Raw genomic sequence first — 26,890 nt, 5'->3', positions numbered from 1 at the left:
CATCGAACTTCACATTAGACTTTGAGTTTGTTATTCCACCTGTGTCATTGTCAAGGTCGGCGATAAGACGGTCGCGCAGAAATTGCAACGCATTCCTGCGATAAGGTTACATCACCATCGCCACGTGATTGCTTGGCTGTGATGAATGCTCAGTTTATGGCCTGGCTTGAACGAATGAGATTTTTTAGGAGGGAAAAATGCATTCTGCATACCACCCGGGTGCGGGGAGTGACCCGTGTGGTTATGTGGGACTCCCGTCTAGGCTAATGAGGCCCACGGTGTACCCACTAAAAAAACCTCCATATGCCGCCTCGCCGCCCTATTGGTGGGGTTACAGGAACTCTTGCGTACTCATCCGCGACCCCACCGGCGGCAGCCGCCCACGAGCGCGGCTCCTTAGCGAATGCGCGAAGGCCCTTCACGCTAGGCGCGCCAGATGGTAGGACGCGCCTTCCTCCTCGGCTTCCATTCTGTATTGTAGCGGACCCCCCGAGCCCGCCACGGGCGCCAGAAACCCCGGCGCCCGGCGACAGATCAGGTCTATGGTTCTGCCGCAAAACCACAACTCGGCTGCAGAGGACAGGGAGAACGGCACATCGTAATACCGACACTCCTCTTCCTCTGCAGCCCCACCAACGCCGCTACAGCGGAACGGCCCCGCCAAGTTCGCAGGGGATAGGGAGAGTGGCGCATCGAAATGCCATCACTCCTCTTCCCCTGCGATCCCTCCCCGGCCGCCGAGGATAGGAAGAACGGCTTACCGCAATACCGACACTCCTCTTCCTCGACGGTCCACCTTCCGCGCATCACAAGCGGGCTACACCAGCCCACTTGGAGCGTCCTCCTCGGGCCAGCCCGCGCCTCAAACAGGCCGGCCCTGGTTGCCTCTTCGCTTCACCGTGGGTGACCAAGCCACGGTTACTAAGCCCCTCCACCACGACAAGGTGAGCAACCCGCGGGCGGAAAGGGAACAGACGGACGGAAAGGGTTCCGTACATTACATGATCATGACCTAGCCTAAGAAGGAAATTAAATAAAGAGAATAATAATAATCATGTAGAAGCATCATATAGGCTTGATGTTTCGTTTTAATAGATTAATCGCATTAAATTTATTAAATACTTTCCTATAAACAGTATAAACAATACCTTCCTAGAAACCGAAGGAAAGTCACCTTGGGATTATGTGACAGCATTCCGATTTGGTTGGCCGCCCCTTTCTTCGACTTGATGTGAAAATGAAGTCATAACTAAATTTTATTACCTTTTCAGAACCTGCCTGTAAATGAGAAAAAAAAACAGCTATTAAATTTTAAGTGATCATTGATCCTGGGTACATAAATAGGTAACCTATTTCGATTAACTTACTTACGACTCGTATTTCGTACTCGATTAAATTAAGGCTGGTTTTGACCTAATACTTAAATACAAAAAGGCAAAACCATTTTGCTATGAACAATTATGTTTTCTTGCAGTACGGCACATTGTTATAAAATTTGTATTTTGCGACACTGTCACTGTATCTGCAAGTAAATGTCAATAGTTTTATAGTAACGTAAAATCAATTATAGAATATACAATAGGTAAGTGTATTGTAGAATAGAAACACCCAAAACCAGAATACAGATATGAATTAGTTTTTGGTTACATATTACATAAATATAGGTTAGGTTTAAAGATAAAATACATACAAGTCACTTACACTATAGTATATTATAATCTAATAAAATTTTCCAGTACTTATTTGTCCTCAGAAGCAGAAGTGCATCGTTTATCAGATATCTCACTCAGTGTCACTGTGTATCTTAGTGTTAGAAACTTCGACAATAACAATCGAGATTATCTGACACAACACACTACCAATAGGTAAGACTACCAATATTTAATAGGACAACATTTCTATATTCTAATCCAGTGTCCACTCGCACTGTGGGCATTTCCAGAAGCAATTACGGATCCTCGGAAGCGTGTCCCACTCGTGCATAGCAATGGGCATCCTTTGCGCAACCTTCTGCGCCTGTGGCATCCTAATGTGAACATCGGACACGTAGATACCAGTTCGATCTAGCTAGGCATATACGTACGTGTACGTATATGTGTGTGATAGACTTGGTAGAACCACTGCACACTGGCTTAGGGATTAACAGCAAGGGAATAGATTCCAATAAAACATGTTTTTGACAACATTAAGCTACGAATTCGCTACGGCTAAACCCATGGCCCTTGTCAGCAAATACAGCAAGTATTTGCCTCTAATACGATAAAAGCAACAACGCGACACGATGTGGCGACAGCTAGCACAAAGGCACTGTCTTTATACGGCAATGTCACAAGATGTTGTTCTTCGGTTTGAATTGGAGACTTGCAGTTTCGCTGTTAGAGTTTTTTTTTAATATTAGCCTATCTTGTGTCCCACTGCTGGGCAAAGGCCTCCCCTTTCTTGCGCCACTCATCACGGTTTGGTGCATGCTGCCGCCAGTTGCTGCAAAAAGCGTCGAGGTCATCCCGCCATCTCTTTTTTGGTCTGCCTCTGCCTCGGACAATCTGCGGTGTCCATTCGGTAGCCGGTTGTTATGAGTTAAAAAGTTGTTCCGTCTGCAAGAAAAGTTATGGGACTTTCACGAGACTGTAAACACTCGCAACTAGTCTTTACATACGTCTTGTTGACGGATGTATTTAAACATCGCAGACTTTACGATGTGGAAACATTATTTTATAAAGTGGCTAGAGTACTCCAGAACAAACTTGATTGTGCAACATAACATTGAAAGAATACATTTGGTTGCACCATAACTATAGACAGTTAAAGAGGTATATAAACATATAGCAAATAGAACCAGAAATAGCGTAAAAACCCATAGGATATTTATGTCTGCAGCAGTACATATTTATAATGTATACTTAAACACTAAGTATTCTCGGTGGGTACGCATGCAAGTGACGGGACAATAGTGGCGAACCACACTATCCTTCAAGGACCGGCTTTTGGCAGCGGTGCCAAAACCGGGCCCGATGCAGACAGGCGCAAAAAACATGCAAAAATTGCAAGAAATTTATATTACGTTGGAAAAATGCTATTTTCCGGATAGACCAATTACGTAGTCAACTTCGGAAGCTATCACATTAAGGAAATTGCAACGGTACGTGACAATACTTTCAAATGGGGGATGCACATCCGCATTGAGCAATAGCAACCTTCTCTACCCTGTGTCCTGTGTGTTATCGGTACATAAGTATTACCTACTTATATAAACGAGCGTTGGAGAAACAGTTAACAAATGATCCCGAGATATATAACAACTACATTTTATCGAAGCTTTCTTAAAATGGTTTGCTCGTGCGGACGACTCGGCTATTCTCAGTAGGTAAATTAGTAAAACACCCCAGCGGTCGTCCTCAGCCCTCATCGGCAGTCTAAAGACACCCAGTCTACGTGTCGTCGGTACAAACTCTCCACTTCAGTGGCCATTTGTTGAACGTATTCCTTGAATTTATAAGACATAAGACCTTGTAGGTACTGCTGTAGAACCGTCCATTGGTATTCCCCCAACTACACCAGATTGTCTGCAAGCGTGACGCTTTTAGACTCATGATTGCGACTTCACTTCGGCTTAAAGGACAATATCGTAGCTCAAGGAATATATTAAAAACTGCGCAGAAATTCTACGTCGCATTAAAGGTATAATGAAAGAATGCTTTTATACTGAAAAATTAATTGACACTACGTTTTGAAAACAAAGTGGAAGGATTGCGTAACGACTTGTGATACTGTAGAATTCGCTTGTAACATTTCTCACTTCAGAAATGTCAATAGTAGGTATATACTTACATACAACTGACTGACAGCATAGCAATTGTCTAAAGGTTAAAGAATGATGGGTGCATATGATTGTTGCTGAATATTTTCTATTTAGGTATTTTCATCTAGTACAGTACAGGGATGTTGCGAATATTCGCATCCGCATCCGCATAAAATCGATGCGAAGTTTAATGCGGATGCGGATGTGGAACAGGTAGGTACAGGAACGTCTTAGCGGCGCCGTAAGTGGTAGGTAATTTCGTCATTAGCTAATAGGAATCTCGTCTCGTTTCGTTTTTGTGATTCGTCCATCGAGCACTATAGCCTATGACGGACAGCGACAAGAAGTGAAAAGTTTGTTTGATTTGGACTTTATTTTTTAATTTAATTTAATTATATTCCTGTTCAAATACTAATGGTTTCGTTTTTTTTTTAATAAAAATTACTAAAGTGTAATATTTGACGTTTTTATGTGCCTAATCTCGACATCCGCATCCGCATCAGCGGATGTGAGCCTTTAAAAATCCGCATCCGCTTCCGCGGATGTCAAAAAATCGGCATCCGCAACATCCCTGTCAGTATACATAACACACCCTCGATTTTTGTACGAATGACAAAAACAAAAGTATTGTGTTATTTTATTGCCATCATTAAATGATGATGGAACCGCTTCTGCAAACTTACTTCAATAACATTTGGCGTAGACAATTTTGGTAATGTAGGTAATGTTGCCATCCAAATCCTCCTTACAACTCAGAGGAGAAAATAAATTCATTGATGTCTTATTGTTATTCATTTATGTTACTTTCCGTTAAACACTATAAGAAGAAATTGAATGCCGGTCAATTAACAAAGATGAACTGTTCATTTCTATGCTATTGAGTTTCGATTGAGGAACAATGGTTGACATTGGACCTCCATGGGAAGTCATTGATCACGTTTTTACTGATAAGCCCGGAATGAAAGATTGGTCACAGCCACAGCGCAGGTTTGCATGCAAGTAATGCCAAAGTCAAGGTCTGGCAGGCAATAATATGTACATAACGATACGCAATGCGCGCGTGTAAGTATTGTTTACTGAATCCGGTTATGTAATGATAATGCTTATGAAGTCGGCTTACAATTGGAAAAATCTTATAAGTATCCGTTCTAATAAAGGAGGATGGGTTTCTAAAACAACTTTAGTCTTTTTATCTAGTAGGTACTTTAGTTGAGGTATTATAAATATAATAATCTAGGGTTACAGTCACAGTAGGTACCTAGATCATTTTGTTTTAAATTGCTGAAATTTCCATCTGTAAGGAAAAGCATCTTATTATTGTGCTAGTTTGTAAAACAACTTTCCAAAATTTTATATTTATAAGAACTAATAAAATTGAAGTTTCGACGTATGTTAAAGATACTTTTGGGAGAAATACCAATTCTAACTAATCCTGATTTACTGCTGTAATTATCCACTTAAAGCGCAGAGCTTTTTCCCAAAACAAACATAAACTTGTCGTAGCCTAATTAAAAATAATGACTATAGGGACGATGACACATGTTGAATTTTGTAACAAAATCTAGTAACATAGATAGCAAATGAGTAATTTATCACAATAATGTAGATATTAAAATAATATATAGAAATAATACAAAAAGGCGACGGCGGGATGACGGACGCATTCTACCCCAAATGGTGGGAAAATGCCGATGACAGTGGAGAAAACGAGGGGAGGCCTTTGCCCAGCAATGGGACACCAAAGTAGGCTAATAAAAAAAAATACAAAAATACAGGACTTGAAAGTTTCAAAGTCATTTTTCAACTTTTAAAAAGGAAAAAAGTAAGGGTAGTACCATTCGATTACTTACATTTTATCAAAAAAAAAAATACTGTATAGCAACTATATACATAAACGCAATATTTCACCGACGAAACGCAATTTTCTTATTTTGTCCATACATTCAAAATGGGCTCTCTCTCAGTGAACTTAACGTCAAGTTCACTTATCGTTTTGTTAGAAGCGTTTTGCGTGTGAAGTACGACTGTCGGGCTTTGATTATCATTTCTGACTTTTGTATTGCTTTAATGCCATGGGTCCCATATAGACATTTGATCCTAAAAATAAACCTGATCGATTTATATCATTAATGAAAATTTGTCATCTAGCCTATTTTCGGGGCTCGAGCGCAATAGTTTCAGTTTATATCTTGCCAGTCCCACAGTTTCAATTATACTGGGTTGCCGGTGAAATAACTATTACTAAGCAGAGTAGCAGACAATAATTTTTGACAAATGTTCCTAAAACTTGACAGTATTAGTTCAGTACTATTAGGTACTTAATTACATCTAGATTTGATCTTTAAATATGCAAACTGTCTCTGTTAAAAATTTGTCACAACAGCAAAAACAGAGGCGCTACAGCGTATGCTACTTTCAAATATAAGCTACTGGCCTGAAGATTGGCAACGGTAAGGTTTCTTTTTCTGAAAATATAGTCAATATAGTCATCGAATTTTAGAAAACGTAGGTAACTACATGTTTTGGCATTATACCACAACACTCCAGGAATTATAATTGGCTTCATTTCGACGGAAGTTGGTCACGTACTAAAAGCGCTATCAGTTACTTATTTCCATTGTTTACTAGTTCATTAATTAGTTCGATTTCAAGTATTTCCTTCCAGTAGGCCCGTCCCTTAGCATTAGTACGCCGGAAGTCGGCGAAACGGCAGCCTTGGCTTTGGCTCACATCTTAACACGACAGAGGAAAAAAGGAACTGTTTGTACATAAATCGTTTGTACATTATTGCTTTTAATGCATTTTGCTTTGATAACAATGCCTGTAGCTGTGGGTGCCTCGTGTTTAAATTTGCGATAACATAACTTCCGTTAGAAACTTTAAAAAACCCGCACGGTTTTTTTGCTTTAGAAATATAAATAATAATGTAATTATGTATGTATGTAATTTGTACTGTAATCATTTTTTTTCTAGCCTATTATGGTGTCCCACTGCCTCTCCCCTTGTCTTCCACGACTACCGATATAGTATGTAGTGTAGTAATCATATGTCGTGAAATAAATATATCTAATCTAATCTAAATACCCGGTAAATTTATCCTACAAATATCCTATAAAAATTCATAGAGGTACATACAATAACCCCATTACGAAGTGTAAGAACATAGAACATGTATATATTTTGGCAAGGAAAGCGAGTTTTTAAAAAAATATATTAAACATGTCTTCTCAAAAACATGGAGAAAGTATACCTATGAAACATTACAGGATCTAGGACGATATAGTTTGCTTTAAACATTACGTCAAATGGTCGTTGCATGGGACATAAAAAACCCAAAAATAACAAAACTTTCCCGTATCCAATCTAACCTCAAACTCGTTTGACGTAACTATTCGTCTAAAAGTAAAAGTAGTTACAAGCTTTTATTTATTTTACGTCCAATTTAAGCGTAACTTAGAATCTCTCGTAATGTACGTAATCGATCTGCCATAGTATGAACGGAAACATTTTGATACATACAATAAAAAGTAAAAAAAAAAAGTTTGCCCTATATTTATTAATTAAAAATGAAGGTTTTATTTTATTTTAGAGAAGAGTGAAAAAAGAAGATAGCTTGGTAAAGGTGACAGTATGAGGCAGGCTCTGTGGGCTGGCTACATTTGATTCCTAGGCCACTATACAACCATGTTATAATCAATCAATTTGTGTATTGTATCTTCTGCGGCAGTGCTTATTGAGTGTTAAAGCAATAAGGTTATATAGCGGCTTAGGAATCAAATTGGTTGACTGTACATAAGACAAACAATGTTTTAATATAAAACGAACATATTCCAATGTTTGTGCTTTGTGTTTGAAAATGAAAATGAAAATATTTTATTTCATTAATAAAATGTTACATTACAAGGTAGTAGGTTGGGACTTCCTTTTAAGTATATTATACCTGTATCAGGAAGCCCCGCTCCTCCGTAGCAACAAGTAATTTTTAGTTTAACAAAAGCAGAAAGAAAACTTAAGCTAATACAATTTTATCTACATTAAATGTGTATATGTGTGTGTGTGTGTGTGTGTGTGTGTGTGTGTGAGAGAGAGTGAGTGAGTGTGTATGTGTGTGTGTAGGTGTATGAGATCGTGTGAGTGCAGGTGGTGAGGTGATGTACTAATCGGCACTTCTTATATATAGGTTATAGGTACTGTAAAGCATAGAACTATGTATCGTACTTTTCTTACACAATAGGTATTTTCTTATACAATAGGTACTGTAAAATGTAAAATGTCATATTTTCTTACTTATTATATTAAAACTGATAAGTAGGTACTTTAGAGTTTGAGTTAATATCAACTTAATTTAATATATCAGAGCCTCTGTCTCCTCGTAGTTAAGTATTTTAAGCCACTCGGTTAATATTTTTTTACATTTATATAGTTGTAAATTGTATATATTTAGTATTTTGTTTATTTTATTGTACACATATGCAGATTGCGCTCCAAATTGTCTCTTAGCAAATACAGATTTTGTAGTTGATATGGGGGCAACATTATGTTTTCTTCTACGATTTAGCAGCTGTGGGTTAAATGGTAACGTTTTATGTAGTCTCGTTGTTAGACTCAGTACATACAGCTTCCTCATTGTTAGTAAGTCACTTAGGTGGTAGAGGTCTTTCGTTGGGAATCTGTATGGCTTAGAGTACATAACCTTTAGTAAACAACGTTGCCCCTGTTTGGCTAACGTAAAATCAAATACTGCTTACAAAAACCAATACAAAAAGTACTTACTAAATATTTATAAACCAATACCTGTTTTGTTAGAAAAACAAGGCAGTTGAGCCAAGTGAAAGGCAACATTCCTGGTCGTGACCTCCCCATTGTAGTTATCTAACCCGCCACGATTATGATTTACGATGCATTCGGTAATGACACTGTCACGGAGTAGGGCACATTCCCACCGCTCAGCTTCTAGACTAGACCAATGTAAGTGTGGCTTCGGGATTTAATTTTGTATTAAACAGAAACGTTTCGATAAAAATATACAATAAATTAGATTATTTTAAAGCGGGACACTCACGTATTGTAACATGTCGAGCTATTCGACTTAATAATACGTGAGTGACCCGCTTTAAAATAATCTAATATGTTTGAGTCTCCCGGGAGTTTTATATACTAAATGAATACTTAGAAGAAATTGTAAGTAATACCTAGAATTAAGTGAAAACCTAGATTTATTTTATTATTATGAAAGTGCTTTTCTCCTTATTTGCTGCGTCCAACAGGGTACATAATGTGATCAATAATTATATTTATATTCAATCTGTGTAACCATTATGTGCAATAAATGATTGAGTATTGAGTCTGTAAACAATACCAGAATGCTTCGAAATAATGAAGAAGTGGAAAAATTCACTGTGTCGGGCGAGACTCGATCCCGCTGCTCCAGGATACCAATACCAGGAGCCTACCGCGAAAAACGAAAAATCTTAGGTGTATTGTGTACACAATTTTTCTGACTATTGTGATTAGAGTTTTTATAAGAAAAATTGGAATACCCTGACTTAAAGTCCGGACACCCTCAAAATCCATCCATCACCATAAATTTCCTGGACGGTCATTTCACCCAAAATAAATCTCTTATTCCAGCCCAATAACTCGCCACCATATACTGTTAATAAATTCTGTAGGTAAAGTATATACTGCATAACTCCTCCTTTCCTCTGGCCAACTCCAAAATTTGAGCTGACTACTAAAGGTTAGTTGAGGTTTCTATAAAACCCTGACATTCGCCAAGTCCCCTCGCAATCCTAACAAAGGACAAAAAATCCTTAACATAGACTTATATTGACCGGGAGACCGTGATTACCTTTTGTATTTGTTTTTAAGCTCCCGGTGACTGAAGGTAGCGGGCGGGTCTATATCCCGGTATATAAGTCTAGTGAAACTAACCGTGAATCATTCAATACTATTAAATCCTTAACATGTCAGGGGAACTCCAGACGTATGGCAACCCTAATTGTCATGCTGGTGCTGGTATACGTTGACCCTTAATAGGGCAAGGGGCAAATATTTACCACCCACCATGATTTAGACTATATATAAAAATTGTGGGCGCATTTTGCGTAATTTCTGTATTTTTTCTGCTTTATTACCTATAATAATAATAAGGGCAGCTTGTGGCGAGCTGTTGGGGAGTGACGACCCCACGGACCCGAGTGTTCCAGAGAGTCGGTCAGGGTCTCCGTCTCCGGCGTGTCTTCGTCGGTCGGAGTGGACTCCAAGGGGACCCGCAGGACTTTCAGCTCTGGCTTGCCTTCATTGGCCGTCCAGAGGGGAGTCGTAAGAGCTATATGCTCCAGGGGTGGAAGTGAAAGATGCATAAGACGCGAGTTGGCACAGTGGCTGGTAACAGCCACTGGGTAGAAAGCGGCGCACACCTCTTCTCGACACCCCTGAGCCGCTCACACCGGTGTTGCTCCTGGTCGTCTTTATGACGGCAGTTTCAGGGGCCCATCTAGTCAGCGGCGAGTCACCGCCTGCCTCGATAACGTGTACAGACATTGTTATGGCAGGTGTCCGGACCTCTCAGAAATAGCCCAATCTTTTGACCAGCCAAACTTTAATCCATAAACCGGTATACTGTTCACTTTTTCTACAATAGTCCCAATGCCTGCTGCGACCGGTTCATGGGTGTCTATTGTTGCACCTGTGAACGGGTTCCAGCAGGCATTCTACATGACATTAAAGCTCTCCAAGGAGCCTCTACGTGTTGGATCTATATCCCCACGCAAGCCTATCAAAAGACCGGGATTTATAGGCCCGTGAAATCCAGAAGGAGATACAAATAATAATAATAATAAAATACTTTATAATGGTTAGTTTATTCAGAGTTCGAAGTTAGAGCTCAAAATATAGTAGAGACGAGACCGGCGAAGTAAAAAAGATACTGTGGATTAGGAATAGAAGAGATGGGCAAGGAACCGTCGTGCAGCCGGTAAGAACTCTGATGGGAAGATAAAGTTCAGTCAGATCAATTCCGACACGACAATGCATATTTCACAGGTAAATCTGTAAAATCACCCATACACAAATATTGGTTCACACGTTCAACGCTTAATTAACTACCATTGTTATTTTTAGTATTGCCTGAGTGATTTTTTAAATACTACATTTACTACAACTCCAGAGGTGTTACATGGTAGGTAAATCTGTAAAATCACCCATACACAAATATTGGTTCACACGTTCAACGCTTAATTAACTACCATTGTTATTTTTAGTATTGCCTGAGTGATTTTTTAAATACTACATTTACTACAACTCCAGAGGTGTTACATGGTGTTTCCCGCCATTTATGAAACTATGTTTCCTCAGAACTAATTCAAATAATAGTCACACCTAACCTAAAGCAAGATATATGTTAGTTTTGTACCATAGTTGGAAGATTTTGGACTATAGTTTTATGGCATCTAATTTGGTGTATTTTAGATTTGCTTCTGCATGACTGATAGGCTCATTACAAAACTGAATTAACGGCGTGTGGAATGCCTAAAGCTAAAGCCTCATTGCTTACAAAAATATCTATATATACTTCCTTATCTGTCTATATATGTATAGCTCATTCTTTAAAATTCGGAAATGCAATGTCCGCATATCCTTATCAAAACAATAAGTTGTATCATGGCAAAACACATAGTGATTCTTTTAATTGCTAGGTTTAGGGTGGTTTTCTATACAAATTCAGTCCCGGGGAATTTGCGGTTCTCGCCATACAAATTCAGTCCCAGGAGCATTCCCTAGCTATATCAGGCTATATTACTTGTTATAAAAAGTGTATCAAATAAAAGATTAGAATAGACTATCGCAATTGGAGCTCTGTACACGCGCCATCAACACAAAATATTGCGTACAAATGCAGTCACTGAAACTCAGTCCGATCACATCCAGCGAAAGAAATTAAGGGACTAATCAAACTTCGCCCATCTTCAGTCACCGCACGCCGCGCCGCAGCCGTTCACAAATCTACATAATAAAGTCGTAACCACCAACAAACTGTAAAGACATACGACCTTTCTCTACTAAACACTGGTTTCCAGGGCAGTTTTCAGAGCACGTGGCCCTACGTGACAGGACTTCTGGAACGTTCGCCCGAATTGTGTTGCAGTGCAAGCCGAAAAAGTCTCATATCGCAATAAACTAGGGACTATAAGGTCGTTTTGGCTCAAAGCAGCACCGAACTCCCGAAGTTGCACCGTAAATAGAATTAGAATAAAGTGACGGGATCCCGTTCAGATCAGGCTTTAAATAGCCCTCGTTTACCATCTTTCAGAAGCGGTTGGATTTTTCGGGAGCGAAACAATTGACTGAAAACTTTTGGCGCGGAAAACTAGGTAGTCGAATTCATATAGTAAATAAGTAGATAAACACGCTCTACTCGCTCTAATGCCTCTAATGTCTGTAACACGTGAAACACGTCCTGATATCGAAACTGCAAATGCGATGGATTCGTGGAATGCTGATCAAACTGTAACACCAATCAAAATTACAGTCTAATTAAAGGAGTTACTGGAGTGAAAGTTAGTTATATCGGTCAGCTTCGTGCTGCTTTTTGTCATTAAGAATATTAATCAAAGGAAAATCGGTATCTATGACGAAAACTCTGTTTATTTTATGGTTTTGTGAGCAAACCCAGATAAAAGAGTCACTGAGCCCAATTTTTGCGAAAAATTTATCCATTTTAGTGAATACACGTGCCCGAGTGTAACAAAATACCGTAGAAGACGCTTCAGTTTAACCTATTTGCAACACCGTATTCCAGGATAAAAGATTGACATTTTGTTAATGCTCCCCAAACCTGAATATGAATTAATTTTCCAAGGTTATTGAGGTAATTTATAGTTCGACAAGAAATTGTAGAAAATTATTGATGGCGCCACTTCCTACGTAACTGTCATATTTTTAACGTAAAATGCATGTTTAAGCATTTTACGTCATTTTACGTCAACAATTTAGTATGGATATATTTTAGTTCCATTTTATTTTTTTCTACCATTTTATGCCACACTATACTGTCTCTCGGCAAGTTAATGTTTGATCTACTGTAATTTTTTTTTTTATGTATCTTAGAGAACACCACCTGACACATGAAAAATTGTTTGTTACAGGTAATTTTAAAAGCTATGGGGTCGAAATTTCCGACGGAGGTGGTGAAAAATTCGTGCGTATTTTTGAGGCTCGTCGCTGCTTCATAAAAAGCACGTAAGCAAGACCCACCCACCCGCTATCTTCAGTCACCCGTGAACATGATGCATGTGACTGCGTCGCAATATCGGGAGCTCATAAATAATACAAAAGGTAATGTTAAATGTTAATGTAAATTTTTGTTTTTTTTTTTTTTTTTAGGTTAAAATCCCTGTAATGAAATTTATAAAGAAAATCTTAAAAAATAATAATATTTAGTTACATGTAAAAAATCCGCAACGCAGGCTTCGTCAGGTGGCTACAAATGCAAATCAGCAACATGCTTCGTCCCAAAAATACCAATGATGATATCCGCAACAGGCTTCGTCACTTTTTTTTTTTTTAAATAAAATAACCGTCACGAATCGCACCTGGTTCAAATGTCCCCATTAATAATGTAAATTATTTGTTATTAAATCCTACAAATTAAAAAAAAAAAGGTAATCACGGTCTATATCCCGGTCAATATAAGTCTAGTGAAACTAACCGTGAATCATTCAAAACTCTAATTACGTAAGCAAGAGATGACTAAATCGAATAATCATTATGAATTTTAATTTCGTAATTAGTTTGTCTATTTCATATATAAAATTTGTTTCAATAACTTTTAATAATATAGTTGCTGTCCAATTAACTGTCTAACAGAATTTATGGCTAGACTATAGGTACCAAGAAGTAGATTTTTAAACTGAAAGGCCCTAAAAGGTAGACACAACAAGAAAAAGCCCAGCCTCAAGAGGCCGGCGACCCGGTCAGTGACCGCGCCCTTCGCTATTGTTGCTCACGCGCACCCTGCCTGTATTCCCGAGGTTACTGCGCATAGGCGACTGCGCTGCAAACCGGTGTAATTTTTTTATGATATAGATGGCAAAGAGCAGACGAATCGCCAGAAGGTAAGCAAATACCGTTGCCCAACACCCGAGTGGTTGCAAGTCCGCTGCTGGCCTTTAAGGTTAGTGTGTTTATTTTTTTCTTGGTAATGGTCAGGGTGGCTGTAACAAAACTATTCCCTATTATATCGCACTAATCTCTCGATTCTGAAGGAGTTTAAGCTAGAGCTAGTAGAACCAAGAGGTTGTTGTCCCAGATCCAACATATATCCCAGTTGGGCCAGGTGTTCAAAAAGAATCTGTAGATCTGATGTCTCAGGCTCCTCAATAACCCGAAGACCGCAACTATGGTAAAGAAATCTTTTAAAAATTTCAGTCGACATACGATCATCAGCAGTGAGGAATTTACTTAAAGATACCTTACCGTAAGATCTTGACTTAAAAGTCCTGTCTCCTAGGTAGGTAGGGCAGAGGGCGCCCACAGTACGCCACAATCTCGTTTCTTTCTGGCGAGCGACGTATAGTGATTAGCCTGTTAGCTATTGGAACATCGCCCCTGACTGGTCTTGCTCACTATGCTATATATTCCCATTCCTTATGTACTGCCTACGGCTAAATAAAAGTGATCTCCGATTCTACTGGTTTTTGCGGATCTTTACAGCAAACCTATGCCGGTTAGCCTCAGGCGATGCATCTCGATATTCTCGAAACACATAGTGAATAATCCTGTGTAATATGCAGTCGAAAAGCTGACTCCTGCGGTTGAAGAGAGCTTGAAAAAACTAATCGTAATCGAGACATGCATGTTAGGTATTACTTAGCCATTTGTCGTCTCATATATATGACACAGTGTCAGCCATCTGCAAGAATACTTATATGAACATATGACACCGCAAATAACTAAGTGACAGAAATTTATTCCACAATGATTCTTCCATAGAAGATAAACACCATTAACTCAGTGACGTTCAAGAGTACGTGAGCGTTTGTTCGAGTAATTAAGATTACACAGACTTAGACAGGTGGTTAGCGACGAACCTGATTAACTGGTAACACTGTGTTGTATATCTGGTTATAAAACGGATGCTGGTATTAAGACTGCATTTTATGCTGCTCGTATTAACAATGCAGTTTTGTTGAGAAACCTGAACAGTGAGGGGTTCACAGAACTTTATTACTACCAGTACCTACCAGCTTGCATGTGTTAAAAGTAGTTGAGGGATCTTACCCCCTACTATGGATACGAACATTACGAATTCAACGTGTATTCGTCAAATCTGGAAGCATCTTAGGGTCGGTTGCACCAGACCGTTGAAGCGTTCGCAAAATTTGATTGTACGGGAAATTATGTATAGTTACTTATATGTATACGTTGATCGGTCCGCTAATTGTGGTAGGTGCAATTAGCCCTTAAGGGGGTGCACAATCAATGAACTGATCTACTTTCAATATGGAGGCACTAGTTGTCATTCCACAGAAAATTGTCAAGCTTTTCATATACCTACCTAAACAAATGCGCATCAATATTTCTTTATTCAGTGTCGATATGTAAGTATATGGAAGGGGTAATAATCTGCACAATATACTTGTCCACATTATATACAATATCGTCATACATAATTCATAGGCAGCTGGATTGCCTCAGCCTTACCTAACACATCCAACATTACCTCTCATTTTATTTCACAAAGAACTTATGTCCTGCGAAACAACCTATTTCTCAGGTCCTTTTAAAAACAAAAGACATAATAATGTGGCCATTTATGTACATTTTCTATGACGTTGTAAGTGGTCTATTATGTGTTTATAAATAGACTGGTTTATATGGTGTAGGTATGAGTGATATAGTGGGTAAATGTTCTTGATATGTACTTACATGGATGTGTCAATTCGTCATTAGCATTAACGAGTAAAATCCTAAGAATCCTAAGACTTAAGGCTTATTAAATTGAATACATGATATCTTTAAATATCAGGCCGTGAAGATGAAGCACATTTTATTTTATATTGCTGTGAGTTTAGGTGCTCTGCCTAAAACTGTCGTTACATAAAATATGGTAGTTCTACATATTTACTAACAGCTTCTGATGCCCGCATATTCGTCTGCGTGGGATGATTGTGATGATGATGGATAAAAACTCTCATATGTCCTTCCTCGGGCCTCAAACTATCTCCATACCAAATTTAATCTGAATCGGTACAGAGGTTTAAGTGTGAAGTTGTAATAAACAGGCACACTTTCGCACTGATAATATTACTAGCTTTTGCCCGTGACGTCGTCTCTATGAAATTAGTACCAGCAGTTAGAGTAAGTATAGCGCCAGAATAAAATCTAATGGCAACACCAATTAACAGGCAATTCACTTATTTTCTCATTTCTACCCCCCTTTTCATCCTCTTTAGGGATGACTTCCGACATAAAAACTATCCTATATCCTTCCCCGGGACTCAAACTATCTCTATTCCAAATTTAAACTAAATCCGTTCAGTGGTTTAAGCGTGAAGAGGTAACAGACAGACAGACAGACACATTTTCGCATTTATAATATTAGTATGGATATATATACATACATACATACATATAATCACGCCTATTTCCCGGAGGGGTAGGCAGAGACCACAGATTTCCACTTGCTACGATCCTGACATACCTCTTTCGCTTCCTTCACTCATATATATAATATAGTATATATAAGTAGTATATATATAGAGTATGGATTTACCTAAAATTAAGATATAGGTGGTCCCTACCCTACGTCGTAGGCCTCGTACGGTATGAAATACTTCAAACAAAACCATCATACGACCGGTCTGGCCTAGTGGGTACTGGGTAGTGACACTAGTAACCCTGCCTGTGAAGCCGATGGTCCTGGGTTAGAATCCCGGTAAAGGTATTTATTCGTGTGATGAAAACAAATATTTGTTCGTGAGTCGGTGTTTCCTATGCATATTATAAGTATGTATTTATCTATATAAGAATGTATAGGCTGAATTATTATTATTTAAGTATGTAATGTATGTATATCGTCGCCTAGCACCCATAGTACAAGTTTTGCTTAGTTTGGGGCTAGGTTGATCTGTTTAAGATGTCCCTATTTTTTTTTTATATAGAGCCATATGATGTCTAACTTCAAAGATGCAAAAATACATAGACACGGTCAAAGACAGAACATAACATTTATTTTGCGTCTGTTTCAAAAAGTCGAAGTCATTACATTGATTTACAATATAAATAACAACAACAGATGTAACTAGTATCTAAACATAACTACCAACTACCAAACAACGAAATAGGTTTCTTTTTATAATCTCAAGAATCTACGCCGCGAACATGGGATCGTATTCAATCGTAAACAAAAATTCAATATTAACACAATTCAAGACAAGATAAGTGCTTTAGAGCAAGCGAGATCACGTGACCAATACCGATATCGTTTTGAGATGCACTTTCGCAAATAGACCGACTGAGTCATCATCCAAATATATTATACCGGCATTTCCTCGCCAAATTCCCTCTCTCTCTACCACGAATCGTGGACAGAGATAGAACACAAATAGTTCATATATTTACGCCCGGAATGACGTCAAGCTCATTGAACGTCAAATCAATGAATGTGCTAATATGGTAGGTTGTAAGAGTTGGCAATAGGACGCTGTGAAGGGCGCCAAGGGTCTACGCAAGCAGCGTATTTTTAAAGAAGAATAGACGTGATTTTATAAAGCTTCATCACGTTACAGTTTTACAAGTCTAAAGGGGCGCCAATGACCTGTCAGTTGTTCGGAACTGTCAAATTTTTGTTCTAACTTTGATTAATTATTATTAAGCTTGACATATCTATAATAATTCAATGTTTTTAAGAATAATAATAACTGCATCAATAAATTGCTCTGATATTTAGATTAAGGTAATATTTGTAAAACTTGACAATTTAAAAGTGCTTGTTGCTAGGCCTATTTGAATAAAGAATATTTTGACTTGACTCTTTGACTCTTGATTTCGTTCGGCGGACTGATAGTCAGTGGGCCCCTTAAACGTGGCTCATCATCGGTCAACACGGTTTATGTACGTCTATAAATTTTTAACTTGTACTTTAATAAAATGGGATTCAGGAACGAAAACGCGAACTTGTGAGTTGCGCCCTCTGTCACAGATTAGAATATATGCCTGTCGTTTTGGATTGGACTAGGGGCCCGTTTATCAAAAGCTTGTAGCTTGTAATACAAGTCCCTTTCTAACAAAAGCTGTCAAACAGGGACTTCCACTTATATTACAAGCTACAAGCTTTTGATAAACGGGCCCCAGGTCTATTAGGGCCCTCCTGATTTAACCGGTTAACCCCCAGTTAGTGGCTAACCCTTGATGGCGCAAGATCTAAGATTAACTGAAACACTTTGCCCGGAGGCCCCTGAGGAGTTTTCTGTTCTGTACAAAAACAGAAGTCATGCTATTCTGCAGTCTGTACTATATGACCACAACAACGTAATTCTAAACTCTAGAATAAGTATAATTTGAGTCCTGATACTCTTGGGATGTTGTCATGACAAAATTGAGACGTCTAACATCTAAATAGTCCACTTCTACCTGTCTCTTAGGACACTGTATGAAGCGAGAGAAGATCTGCTGCAACTCACACCCGAATCACCCGATGCAGCAGCGTGACTCAATTGTTAAAATGTTGATCTATAACTTGGTATTTTTTGGATCCATTTTATAGTTCGCGATAAAATTGTATTTATATAATTACCAATTTTGTATAAACATGCCATGCGACTAAATAAAATTAGTATTTCGAAAAAAAAATTGACAAATCGCCGTCATTGGCAACAGTCGCGAGATGCAATGTGGCGAGTTGTAATTAAACAAGTCGAATTTGCTAGGCTGGACGCGCGCCAGCGGGAAACGGAAATGACGCCAGACGCCATTAATCTCGCTACTGTTGTTTTGTGCAATCACAGTCACAGAATAAGTAATAGTACTACCGTACAGATAAGAAACTTCCTAAAACAAAACCGAAGTTTGGCAGCGATTTAAGGACGCTGTCCCTTTCTTATGTATGGTACTATCCCTTTCGATTTTTTAGGGTTGTCAAAGAGACACGCAAGGAAACGTCAAGTTTTGCCAACCCTATAATAACTGCTCGGAGCAATGCTGAGCCGAACGGAGCCGAGAATGCCCGAAAGCATCAGTTTCGTTCGCCCCCCTGTCACAGTGTAAGTATTTTAGCTAACAGAAATACAATAAGTTGTAGCAGGGGTAGGCCTTGGGTTCTCTGACCGATCGCCGCGGGTAGGGTTGCCATATGTCACGTCAAGATTTCCCCTGACATGTCAGGATTGCGGAGGGACTTGGCGAGTGTCAGGGTTTTTTAGAAACCTGAATTAACCACAAGAAGCTAGCTAAAAGTTTAAACTTTTAGAGTTAGGCAGAGGAAAGGGAAGGTTAAGCTGTATCTACAGCATATGATGATGATGATGATGAGGGCGCACCAGAGAGCAGATCAGCTACACGCTAATAACGCGAATTAAAAATTGCCTACTCCAGAGCACACAGTCGCTGTGGCCGAAATCGGTCAAGAGAGCATCATCATCATATGATGACGAGCTAAGGGGATAGTAGCCCACTGGTTCATTTTTGGAGAAATTACCTAACATCCAGGAAAAGTGGATTTTTAGGGTGATGTCCGGACTTTTGTCGGGATCGAGATGTTCCATTTCTTCATATGAAAACCCCACACGATGTCACACGTGACACGTCCCAATGTTATTAATTAACATATTTCTTTTGCTCTGGTGCCCTAGCAGTAAGAGCGTGCGTCTTGCAATCCGGAGGTCGCGGGTTCAAACCCCGGCACGTAGTATTTACATATATTGAGTGAGCGCCGTTTTTGGCCCGACTCTGACCGTCGATTTGCTGTTGAGTTTGACTACTGTAGTGCCTTAGTGTTTGGTTGATTTAGCTCCGGTTTAGCTTAAAACATCTGTATTAAAATACTGCTGTTAGTATTTACACATATTGTATGAGCGCCGTTTTTGGCCCGACTCTGACCGTCGATTTGCTGTTGAGTTTGACTACTGCAGTGCCTTAGTGTTTGGTTGATTTAGCTCCAGTTTAGCTTACAACATCTGTATTAAAATACTGCTGTTAGTATTTACATATATTGTGTGAGCGCCGTTTTTGGCCCGACTTTGACCGTCGATTTGCTGTTGAGTTTGACTACTGCAGTGCCTTAGTGTTTGGTTGATTTAGCTCCGGTTTAGCTTACAGTATCCGTGTTAAAATACTGCTGTTAGTATTTACATATATTGTGTGTGCGCCGTTTTTGGCCCGACTTTGACCGTCGATTTGCTGTTGAGTTTGACTACTGCAGTGCCTTAGTGTTTGGTTGATTTAGCTCCAGTTTAGCTTACAACATCTGTATTAAAATACTGCTGTTAGTATTTACATATATTGTGTGAGCGCCGTTTTTGGCCCGACTCTGACCGTCGATTTGCTGTTGAGTTTGACTACTGCAGTGCCTTAGTGTTTGGTTAATTTAGCTCCGGTTTAGCTTAAAACATCTGTATTAAAATACTGCTGTTAGTATTTACACATATTGTATGAGCGCCGTTTTTGGCCCGACTCTGACCGTCGATTTGCTGTTGAGTTTGACTACTGCAGTGCCTTAGTGTTTGGTTGATTTAGCTCCAGTTTAGCTTACAACATCTGTATTAAAATACTGCTGTTAGTATTTACATATATTGTGTGAGCGCCGTTTTTGGCCCGACTCTGACCGTCGATTTGCTGTTGAGTTTGACTACTGCAGTGCCTTAGTGTTTGGTTGATTTAGCTCCAGTTTAGCTTTCAACGTTTGTATCTACAATTCCACACTAAACCAAAAATATCTAGTAATCTAGTCTCTTTAATTAGCTTACATTCGCATTTATAATATTAGTATTGATTATATTCTTCAATTTTTAAGTAAGTTGTTTTCAATCGAAGTCATATAGAAGCTTGAGAACGCCTGCATGTTATATAATGAATATTGAATCAGGTGTGACTTTGCGGAAATCCATGTTAATTAAAACAAAATTATTACATTGCTAATCCACATAATTATATGCTTGTCAATCAGTGCTAACCCTTTAAACCTACATACTTCCGTAATATTATTTGCATGCAATTAATGTTAACACTTAACATTAACATTTTTATAATTATTTTGCATTGCTTTTGTATTTTACTTTTATATCCATATTATAAATTACTAACCTAAGAAGAAAAATACTAAAAGGAAAAAAAATGCGCCTGCTTATACTTGCACAACAGAAAACCAACCGTTTGGGGTAATCGTTGAATAAATATGAACGATAATTTTATTGTGGTCCCTGCCGAAACTAACGGTCGCCTTCAGGTAAAGTAACGGGAGTAACTGTACAGTTACCCTGTAGGGGCCGGTTCCAAAACGGGGAAACAGTGAGATAAGAGATTAAAAAAGCAAGCTCGAGGTAAACGCGCGTTTTGTGAATTCCGTGCCGTCATACAATTCAACACCAGCTTCAGTGTCAATCGAACATAAGAAAAAATTGGAATGTTATCAAAAAGTGTTATAGTTTGATACAGAATACAGACAGAACCCTTCGCGCGCTAGTCCGACCCTTACTTCGAAGATTTTTTATATACAATTTTATATCTCCATATTAATAAATTACAAGTGCAACGCATCTTAGGAAAAAAATATAAATACGGTACTAAAAATGTTTACATTCATAAATAAACTATATTGAATATAATTACCTATATAGCCTGATAGTTCGTTTTTTTACCATTAGGAAAAAGGTAAACAATCATGACGTGTTTTTTTATTGAAAAATATTGAAAAATGCTTTTAAAAAATAACTTTATAGGACTTATGGAAGCAATAGAATGTAAAAGATCGTATATGATTTATAATTGTAACATATTTGCTGTAACTTATTTTTCCAGTGATTTTTAATAAAAAGACACGTCAAGATCGCTTACCTTCTTTCTAATGCTAAAAAAACCGGCCAAGTACGAGCCGGACTCGCGTTCCAAGGGTTCCGTACATTACACAATTTAAACAATGTTTTTTTTTTATGTGAAACGTGAGTGAAATGTCTTTAAAAAACCCGTAGCGGTCGGATCTAAAACTAAGTAATTAACTCCGACTCGCGCTTTACTGCACATTTCTAATAGGTTTTCCTGTGATCTATAGGTAAAGACCTATTTTGTGTATTTTTTTCGAAATTTTTGACCCAGTAGTTTCGGAAGTAAAGGGGGGAATGGTCATTTTTTGCCTATTTTCTTGAACAACTTCTAAACTGTTTATTCTAAAATTATAAAAAATATATTTTTGAGATTCTCATAATGAGCTCTTTCATTTGATATATAACACGATATAGTTTTAAAAACTTTATTTTTTAATTTTCTCATTTATCCCCCAAAAGTGGCCCCCGTGTTTAAAATTCATTTGATTACGTTACATGTCCGTCTTTGGGTCACAAACTTACATATGTGTACCAAATTTCAACTTAATTGGTCCAGTAGTTTCGAAGAAAATAGGCTGTGACAGACGGACAGACAGACAGACGCACGAGTGATCCTATAAGGGTTCCGTTTTTTCCTTTTGAGGTACGGAACCCTAAAAACGAACTATAAGTGTTAATAAAAAAAAGCAAAAAGAATAAATTCATGATGCCTCCTGTGAGGATTGAACTCACGACCCCTGGTTTACGAGACCAGTGCTCTACCACTGAGCTAAAGAGGCGATGATTAGCGTCGCCAAATACACGGTCCCATTCTATAAGCTCATCCGATAACGTAGAACGACAAATATTACGAAGTACCGTTACTAATTTACAAAAAACAAAGTAGTAAGCCAAGTGGATTAATTGTAAAAAATATATTTATATTTTTTAAGTTGTTTTACCTCCTAAGGACCAGCCATACAAAAAAAGAGCCAAAATTTGCCAGTGAAATATAAACCTATAGTGTATGAACTAGAGTTGATTTTCATTTGATTCAAAATTTTACGAAACGGCAAATGCAACTAATCCAAATAGAAAATTATTTAAATTTCATCGAACTTAATAAGTACTACAGATAGAATCGTTATCCTTACAAGGTAGGAAACGTTAAAAACGTTTAGACGATAATTACGATAAATAATTATTTATTTTTCAGAGATACGACAAAAAATAATTATGAAAACGATGATTATTAAAAAATTGGTATGAAGAGCAAGAGTGAAAGAGCGCGCGATATTGCGCCTTGCCAGTTGACCTGTTGCTATATGCTAAGGGCGTTAGCCGAGCGTCTCGACTGCCCGCTCATTAGGTACTGGACAGAAGTAGTCATTGGTAGGTCTAAGTAGATATAGGTTACTAACATAGTATTAAGGCTAAAATGTTACTAACAAAATATGGATAGCTTTTGATCTGAAATATATTTTTTTTAATATAGGTAATACCTAGGTATAGAACATAATTATTTATTATTTAAGACGTCGAATAATAAGAAGTTTGGTCCTGCGAAATTCAAACTTTCACGTCGAGCGCATTTTATTTCTTATGTAAGAGTGATACAGACGTGAGAAATAAACTTACCTTGAAGACGTAATTTCCTTTTCTGAAACAAAAATAAATATATATTCAGTAAGAGCAATAAAATAAACTGTGTAACAATAACAAGAAAACTAAAAAAAAGTTATTGCCGAAACCCGGGATCGAACCAGGGACCTTTAGATCTTCAGTCTAACGCTCTCCCAACTGAGCTATTTCGGCCAGTTGATAGGTGGCCGGAAATTACGGTCAGAATCCACAGCCCCACACTTACCCATTAGTTCTTTACTTTTATTAATTAAACTAAGTGTATTACAAGTTATAACACCAACTGGAACTAGAAAGCGTTCCTTGAAAGTTAACTGTAATGTACGTAACCAAATCAGTGTTCAAATCACTGATACTAGAGGCGCCATCTATCTGTTAGTAGTGGAACCGCCAGGACAAGCAATGAGCTAGTAACAATGGTTTCGAAAGATTTAATTTTTTACACTGGACTGACGAAAAAAGGGTTGTTTTTTGAATGAAAAACTTCTAAATGTATTTTAATTTATATAATTTGATATATACAGTTCATACATACACATATATTATACCTTTAAATGAGAAATTCTTGTATATACAGAATGATCAATCCAAATGGGTCAGTATGGAGAAGTCAGAAACTATGAGAGATAGCGAAATCTGTTCTTAGGAACCATGGCGTCGATTTTAGATTTAATAATAATGACATTCAAACTTTTTTTAAACTCTTATACATAACCGGGAATCGAACCTGGTCAATATTCTTTATTGTAATCGCATGAGTATTTGTTTGTTGTATTAGTAATATTAGTATTATTGATCCTGATGAATAAAAAATTTTAAAAAATTGAATGCCATCATCATCTTCAGATGCAGATTAGAGATGGGCCGAATATGCGGTAATTATTCGGTATTCGGCATATTTATAGTTCGGTTCGCACTGCCGAATGTTTACCGAATTTTCGCAAATCGCGAGTATCTTTCTCTTTTACTCCAATTATGGCGTAATTAGGGTGACAGAGAACGATGCCCGCAATTTGCGAACTTCGGTGTTCACGGTAGGCCCTCAGGCATGAGACGGTAACATTTCTTTTCATAAAATCAGAAGGGGAAGGATCAAAAACACGTAATGAGTGCAGACCGCTGACCTGTATGAACTTGTTTTCAGCTATTTAGGCAGTTTTAGCCCAACCGAATATACGGCCGAATATTCGGTTCGGTATGAGCTAAACCGCTCGGCCGAATTATTCGGCAAAGTCCGTATTCGGCCCATCTCTAGAGCAGATACCTAGGGACTTGTGCACACTAGAGAAGGGAGTTGGCAACCTGAAAACATTGCTAGGTTTTGTGGAGGAGCTGGGGTGGTTGGAGTAGCACTACCTCGTTTTGGCACAATGGTGCCTATTTGTGGAAAATTAAATTAAATTAAATTAAATATATCTTTATTTCAGACCCACAAGTCCATATATGGTTAGTTACATTAACTTAAAAGCTATGTTAGTTACCTACACTAATTATTTTTAATTACATTTTTTTTTATATACACCTAGGTCACTTGATATAGGTCAAAGTAGACCTAACCTGCTCCATCCAGTGCCACATTATGGGGCAGCTAAATCTGTTAGCAATCACCTTCAGAATGCTGTTTCGACTTTCCCTTACGCGACCCATTAAAATGCCCAGCATAACTAACTAGAGATTTACCTGGTTCCGGGTCAGCCTGGACCGCTTTGTCTTGAGCTACGTTCCCAACATCATCCAGCACCACACCGCAGCTCTTATAAAGGTGACTGCGTATCTTCAACAGCTTATCTGTCTCACGGAAAGCTTTTATTTCATCCTGCAATATAAAATTGGCCTATAAAACAGAACTGAAGGATAACTAATGGGATGCTAATCTTTATCCTCCTTAGGCCCAACATCCTACCTAGGTACCCTACCATCAACCCTAGGGTTGGCACAACCGATCTAAAATGTATGGGAAGGTCCGTGGATCCGGATCTGGATTTTAATTTTATACATTTCGGATCCGGATTGCAAACCCTAGTCCTACCTATAGTACTTCTTAAGTTCAATGAAATTTAAATGATATTCAATTGGAACAGTCGCTTTTGCTTTGTTTCGTTCAAATTTCAAACAACGCAAAATCAACTCTATTTCCTACACTTTAAGTTCAAATTTCAGTGGCAAATTTTGGATTTTTTATTTGTATGGCTGGGCCTTAGGAGGAAATTGTAAGTTGATATAAAGTTGTTGGGTAAAATTATATTAAATAGCTTGTTTGTTTATTGACGCTTTGCTGGTATACATCATTTGCAGTTATTGGAATTTTTTCACATTTTCTGCTGCAGGCGTTTGCTAGACTAAGGGTTAACCTCTAGCCGCCCAGACATCAAAACTTGCCAAGACCAAGGCCGGATTTAGGGAAGGGCAACCGGGGCAACTGCCCCAGGCCTCCACAAAAGAGGGGCCCCCCACAATAGAGACTTAGGAAAGGATAGGCCTCCACTTCTTTGTTGCCCTGGGGCCTCCACACCTCTAAATCCGGCCCTGGCCAAGACAAATGCAATTTTGATTTGTCAAAATAAAGATTCAGATTAGAATGGAATAGGACACCTTTTTAAAGGCCTCTGGGCGGCCAGAGGTATTTTTAATTATTAAAATGCAGCTACAAAGTACTCATTACTCTTGTGATACCAAAAGTAAGCAGTTTGGTACCACATTTTAATCTATACAAACCAGCATATACCCAATAACATATTCTCACCTTCAATTCCTTCAGTCTGGTATGAGACCTGCTGCTATAGCATTGTCGAACGTGAGACTCTGACCACTCCTCCCCGTTGTTACTCAACACCGCAGGCACAGAGCTACGAGCCCTAATATTACTAACATTTGCTCTTCCGCGCGCTCGAGATGGTCTCGACGGAGACTTAGCTTTACCAGGGTCCAGAGACTTTAAAGTCCTTCTAGGCCTTACTAACGGCCTTTTACCTACTTTTTCTACGTGCACTTCGGGCACATAGTCATTTAACACCGTTGGAAGTTCACTAAAAACACTGGAACTCAGGGCCGAAACAGACGGTTTCGCGCCAACGCGCACTGACGACGGTACTTCGTGTCGTGTCACATTTGAACTAGATCTTAGACTAGTATGTGACCGGTTGAACACGCGAGACATCACTCTGTCGTAGTTAACTTTGGTTTTCTTATGAAAATCCATAAAAAGAGCGTCTAATGGCACTGTTCTATGGATTTCAAAACAGTTGTTGTGACAGCCGTGATTATGGAATTGGTGCTGTCAAGCGTGACATACAATACAGAGAACAAAAAAAGGTACCTACAAAAAGCAGAAACTAAACGTTCATTGGACTAAATAAGTTTATTTAAAAATTATAATACAACAGGATAATAACATTAAAAATTCAATAAATATAGCCGTTCAGACAACTTT

At 38.4% G+C, this 26,890-nt stretch overlaps 1 protein-coding gene and 2 non-coding genes across 3 annotated transcripts; all 3 read right to left on the bottom strand.

Annotated features, from left to right (window-relative positions):
* Nucleotides 1–22,547: 22,547 nt before the first annotated feature.
* Trnat-cgu (transfer RNA threonine (anticodon CGU)) lies at nt 22,548–22,619 on the bottom strand. Its single transcript has one exon. It is a non-coding gene; the product is annotated as a tRNA-Thr (tRNA).
* A 537-nt stretch (nt 22,620–23,156) lies between these two features.
* Nucleotides 23,157–26,704, bottom strand: LOC134747924 (uncharacterized). The gene is made up of 4 exons (XM_063682602.1): nt 26,204–26,704; nt 25,141–25,276; nt 23,458–23,479; nt 23,157–23,217 (listed from the first exon to the last, which is right to left on the bottom strand). The coding sequence occupies exons 1-4, from the start codon at nt 26,657–26,659 to the stop codon at nt 23,157–23,159; spliced, it is 675 nt and encodes a 224-aa protein (XP_063538672.1). The 5' UTR covers nt 26,660–26,704.
* Trnaf-gaa (transfer RNA phenylalanine (anticodon GAA)) lies at nt 23,562–23,634 on the bottom strand. The gene has a single exon. It is a non-coding gene; the product is annotated as a tRNA-Phe (tRNA).
* Nucleotides 26,705–26,890: the final 186 nt, after the last annotated feature.

Source organism: Cydia strobilella, chromosome 15, assembly GCF_947568885.1.
Source record: "Cydia strobilella chromosome 15, ilCydStro3.1, whole genome shotgun sequence".
In the NCBI taxonomy this organism is placed as follows: domain Eukaryota; kingdom Metazoa; phylum Arthropoda; class Insecta; order Lepidoptera; family Tortricidae; genus Cydia; species Cydia strobilella.
This window is presented reverse-complemented; position numbering and strand designations above follow the sequence as displayed.

What these genes read in the sequence shown, in the direction of transcription:
- LOC134747924 (XM_063682602.1), bottom strand. Translation starts at nt 26,659, where the DNA reads ATGGATTTTCATAAGAAAACCAAAGTTAACTACGACAGAGTGATGTCT. An exon ending in CCAGGCTGACCCGGAACCAG is followed by an intron (nt 23,480 to 25,140) that starts GTAAATCTCTAG and finishes TTTTTGTTTCAG; the next exon opens with AAAAGGAAATTACGTCTTCA. An exon ending in AAGGAAATTACGTCTTCAAG is followed by an intron (nt 23,218 to 23,457) that starts GTAAGTTTATTT and finishes ATATCTACTTAG; the next exon opens with ACCTACCAATGACTACTTCT.